Genomic DNA, 3,588 nt, shown 5'->3' with positions numbered 1-3,588 from the left:
CTAAAGGCTTTTCCACATTCACAGCACACATGAGTTTTAACACCCTCATGTGTTTTCTGGTGCCTTTTAAAAGAGTCAATACATACAAATCTCTTTGCACAAGCATAACAGTCATAAGGTTTCTCTTTTGTATGAACATTCAGGTGTTTCTTTAGGTGTGACGCTAAAGTAATTTTTTTATTGCAGTGATCAGTTAAATTCCTGTAGTGAGTGATAGCGGTGCAGATGATATTTGAGACTGCTTGCCCATGTGAAACTCTTTCCACACTGATTACACACATAGGGCTTTTCTTTAATGTGAATTCTCATGTGAGTTTCGGCTTGAGATTTATTTATGAATTCTTTTCACAATGAGGGCAAGAGAAAGGCTGGCCAACTTAAATAGCGCACTACCGCCACCTACTGTTAGCATGAACCAGACACACGATACCCTTCATTCAATTGGTTTTATGACAGTACATTAAACATTTACAAACACCAGTAATTCTGTGTAACATGCTAAACAGTATGAGTATTTATATTTTGTAAATACATTCATTTTCATATTTACTTCCATAAAAGACTAGCACCAAAAGAAAAACAAAAAATTAAGAAAAAAATTTAAATAAAAACAAAATCTGTGAACGGAATAAAATGAAAGTATCAATAAGAAAGTCACATTTAAATTGCATGCGTTTCTTTTCTTTTTTTTGGTTTCTTACATGCTTTAGAACCTCATTTTAATGCTTAGTATATTCTTTTCTATACAGCTAGTTAGTCTTTGAATTTGATTGAATCATCAGCAAGGTTTGTATATATTTTTGACCAGGACAATTTTTCTTTGGAATAAAATTCATAAAAAAATAAATAAAATAAATTAAGCACAAAAATGCTTGTTTTTTAATGTATTCCTCTAGGCGTCTATACTGTATATGCTTGGCCCTTTCTAAATATATTATATATCTATAGACCTTATGTGTCAGAGAAACAAGTGCACAGCAATCTTTAGATTTTTTTCTTTGAACTTCTGTTTTTGTAGTAGCTCTATAGCATCACTGTTAAAGAGTAATTATCTGAAGTGGATTTACTTATTGTAGAGTTAACATGTTATCACGTGCATTGTAATGTTCGAAGCGGATGTGGTAACAAATGTCGGTTGACCGGGAAGATTTTAAAACGAGCGGTTCATTCATAAATTCGTACGACCCATACCTTCACGCTGTGGGAAGACAGAAGACAACGGGGCGGAGCTACATAAGGTCTACATTTACATTTATGTATTATAAAAAATTTAGTTTTCCAGACCACTCTCACTCCCTTGGTTTTCTGAATTAATTCTTTACCTTAAGTTTTCTTTAACAATAAAGTGCTAGATGCACAAACTTTCTGCTGCCATTTACATTGAATGAGAGCTTATTCGCCACTAAATGTTGTAGATGTAATTGCTTTTTTGGTAGAAATGCAATCTTTGGGCATATCTGACACTATCTGGATTTCAACGGAGCATGAATTTGGCACACTTTAGGAACACTGCTTTTCTCTGTGATAACTTAGACCTTTCGCTGAGGTGAAGCTGCTTCCACATTGAGCGCAGGTGTATGGCTTCTCTCCAGTATGCAGTCTTACATGTTCTCCCAGGTTTGCTTTCTTACTGAAACTCTTTCCACAATATAAGCACATGTACAGCCGTTCTCCCGTATGGACTTTTTGGTGTTTTATCAAATAATCGGCTGTAGTAAAGGCTCTCCCACACTCTGAGCAAACATGGGTTTTCACACCCTCGTGTATTTTCTGGTGTGCTTTGAAACACAGGAGCCATAAAAAACTTTTTCCGCAAAACGAACAGACAAAAGGTTTCTCGTTTTGATGAATTTTCAAGTGTCTCTTTAGGTATGACTCTAAAACAAATGTTTTATTGCAGTGCTCACAGGTAAACTCCCTTTCTTCAGAGTGAGAGTGGCGCATATGAATTTTCAGACAGCTTGCCCATGCAAAACCCTTTCCACACTGAAGGCATTTAAAAGGCTTCTCTTCAGTATGAATTCTCATGTGATATGTAACGTCTCGTTTACTGATGAAGCTCTTTCCACACTGAGAGCAGGCGAAAGGTCGCTCTCCGGTGTGGATTTTTATGTGTTCCTTAAGGTGTCCTTTATTCAGGAAACTCTTTCCGCACTGAAGGCATGTGTGAAGACACTCTCCAGTGTGAATTTTGATGTGATCATTAAGGGATCGTTTATAACTGAAACTCTTTCCACATTGAGAGCAGGTGAAGGGTTTGCCTCTATCGTGACTTAGTAAGTGACTTCGAAAGTGTTCGTTACGTTTGTACCTCTTTCCACACCGAGGACAGACGAAAGGCTTCTCTTCATTGTGAATTAGTATGTGATCATTAAGGTTTCTTCTGCGTGAGAATCTCCTTCCACACTGAGGGCAAGTGAACGGCTTCTCTCCGGTGTGAGTTAACATGTGATCGTTAAGGTGACCTCTATGGGCACAATGTTTTCCACACAGAGAGCAGGTGAAAGGCTTTTTGACTGTTGTTTGAGTGCTGCTTTGTGAGAAATTGTTTTCAGTTTGGGAGCAAGTCAATGATTTTTCTCCAGTGAGGACATCATGAGCTTTCTGATGCTGATGTTTCTCCTCCACTTCATTCAGAATTTGACTTTCCTCTTTCACTTCCTCGAGGCCTGAAATGACAACAATAAATTACTGAAAATCAACACAAGCAGGACAAACAGGAAAAAACTGATTTATGATTTATTTTCTTCATCAGATTATTATATCAGCTCTAACTGGTTACAATCATGTTCCACAACAAGTAAATAATAATAATATTCAACAATGGACACAAACCTTCTTGGTGCTCATTGTCTATTCTGCAGGGTTCTGGATCACACTTGTCCTCACTCTCCTCCTTAATAAACATCATCTTTTAAAGTTGCATTTCACCTCGAGATATTCCTGTTTATTACGCTTATAACAAGGATAAAGGCAATATTGCTAGTGTTTGAATTAATTAATTCGTGTCTTTCTGCTATGAAGTTAAAAGACGTCAGAAGGCAAAATTTGTGTTTTGACATTTGTATCAGGGAGACATAACCTCTCATTTACTGGGTTGCGTTCGTGGTTGCGTTGTTGTCATCGTCTTATTCTTGTAATGTTGGCAAGTCACCTTTTGGCGCATTGCTGCCACTAACTGGACTGGAGGATGGAGTGTCAAAATGAAAGGAGGGAAAACTGTTCTTCCTTATCGTTTTTCTGTTCTTATTGTAGCCTATCTATCTATCTATCTATCTATCCTACACTCTTAAAAATAAAGGTGCTTCAAAAGGTTCTTCAAGAACAACCATTTTTGGTTCAACAAAGAACCATTCAGTCAAAGGTTCTTTAAAGAACCATCTCTCTCTTACCTTTTTATAATCTGAAGAACCTTCTTTCACCACAAAGAACCTTTTGTGAAACAGAAAGGTTCTTCAGATGTTAAAGGTTCTTTATGGAACCATTTAGACAAAAAGGTTCTTCTATGGCATCGTGAAGCACCTTTATTTTTAAGAGTGTAAGGGAAATTCTTTCGCACAGAAAGAATTTAATGTCTCCAAATGCACT

General features: G+C 36.9%; 1 protein-coding gene across 1 annotated transcript; it reads right to left on the bottom strand.

The window, feature by feature from the left end:
- Positions 1–901: 901 nt before the first annotated feature.
- LOC107732851 (gastrula zinc finger protein XlCGF57.1) lies at positions 902–3,083 on the bottom strand. Its single transcript, XM_016544272.1, has 2 exons — positions 2,836–3,083; positions 902–2,669 (listed from the first exon to the last, which is right to left on the bottom strand). The coding sequence occupies exons 1-2, from the start codon at positions 2,909–2,911 to the stop codon at positions 1,501–1,503; spliced, it is 1,245 nt and encodes a 414-aa protein (XP_016399758.1). The 5' UTR covers positions 2,912–3,083; the 3' UTR covers positions 902–1,500.
- Positions 3,084–3,588: the final 505 nt, after the last annotated feature.

Source organism: Sinocyclocheilus rhinocerous, unplaced genomic scaffold (genome assembly GCF_001515625.1).
Source record: "Sinocyclocheilus rhinocerous isolate Xijiao unplaced genomic scaffold, SAMN03320098_v1.1 scaffold220, whole genome shotgun sequence".
Lineage (NCBI taxonomy): Eukaryota > Metazoa > Chordata > Actinopteri > Cypriniformes > Cyprinidae > Sinocyclocheilus > Sinocyclocheilus rhinocerous.
This window is presented reverse-complemented; position numbering and strand designations above follow the sequence as displayed.

Coding starts and splice junctions, on each gene's coding strand:
- LOC107732851 (XM_016544272.1), bottom strand. CDS start 2,911: ATGATGTTTATTAAGGAGGAGAGTGAGGACAAGTGTGATCCAGAACCC. Junction 2,670..2,835: donor AGACAATGAGCACCAAGAAG/GTTTGTGTCCAT, acceptor TTGTCATTTCAG/GCCTCGAGGAAGTGAAAGAG.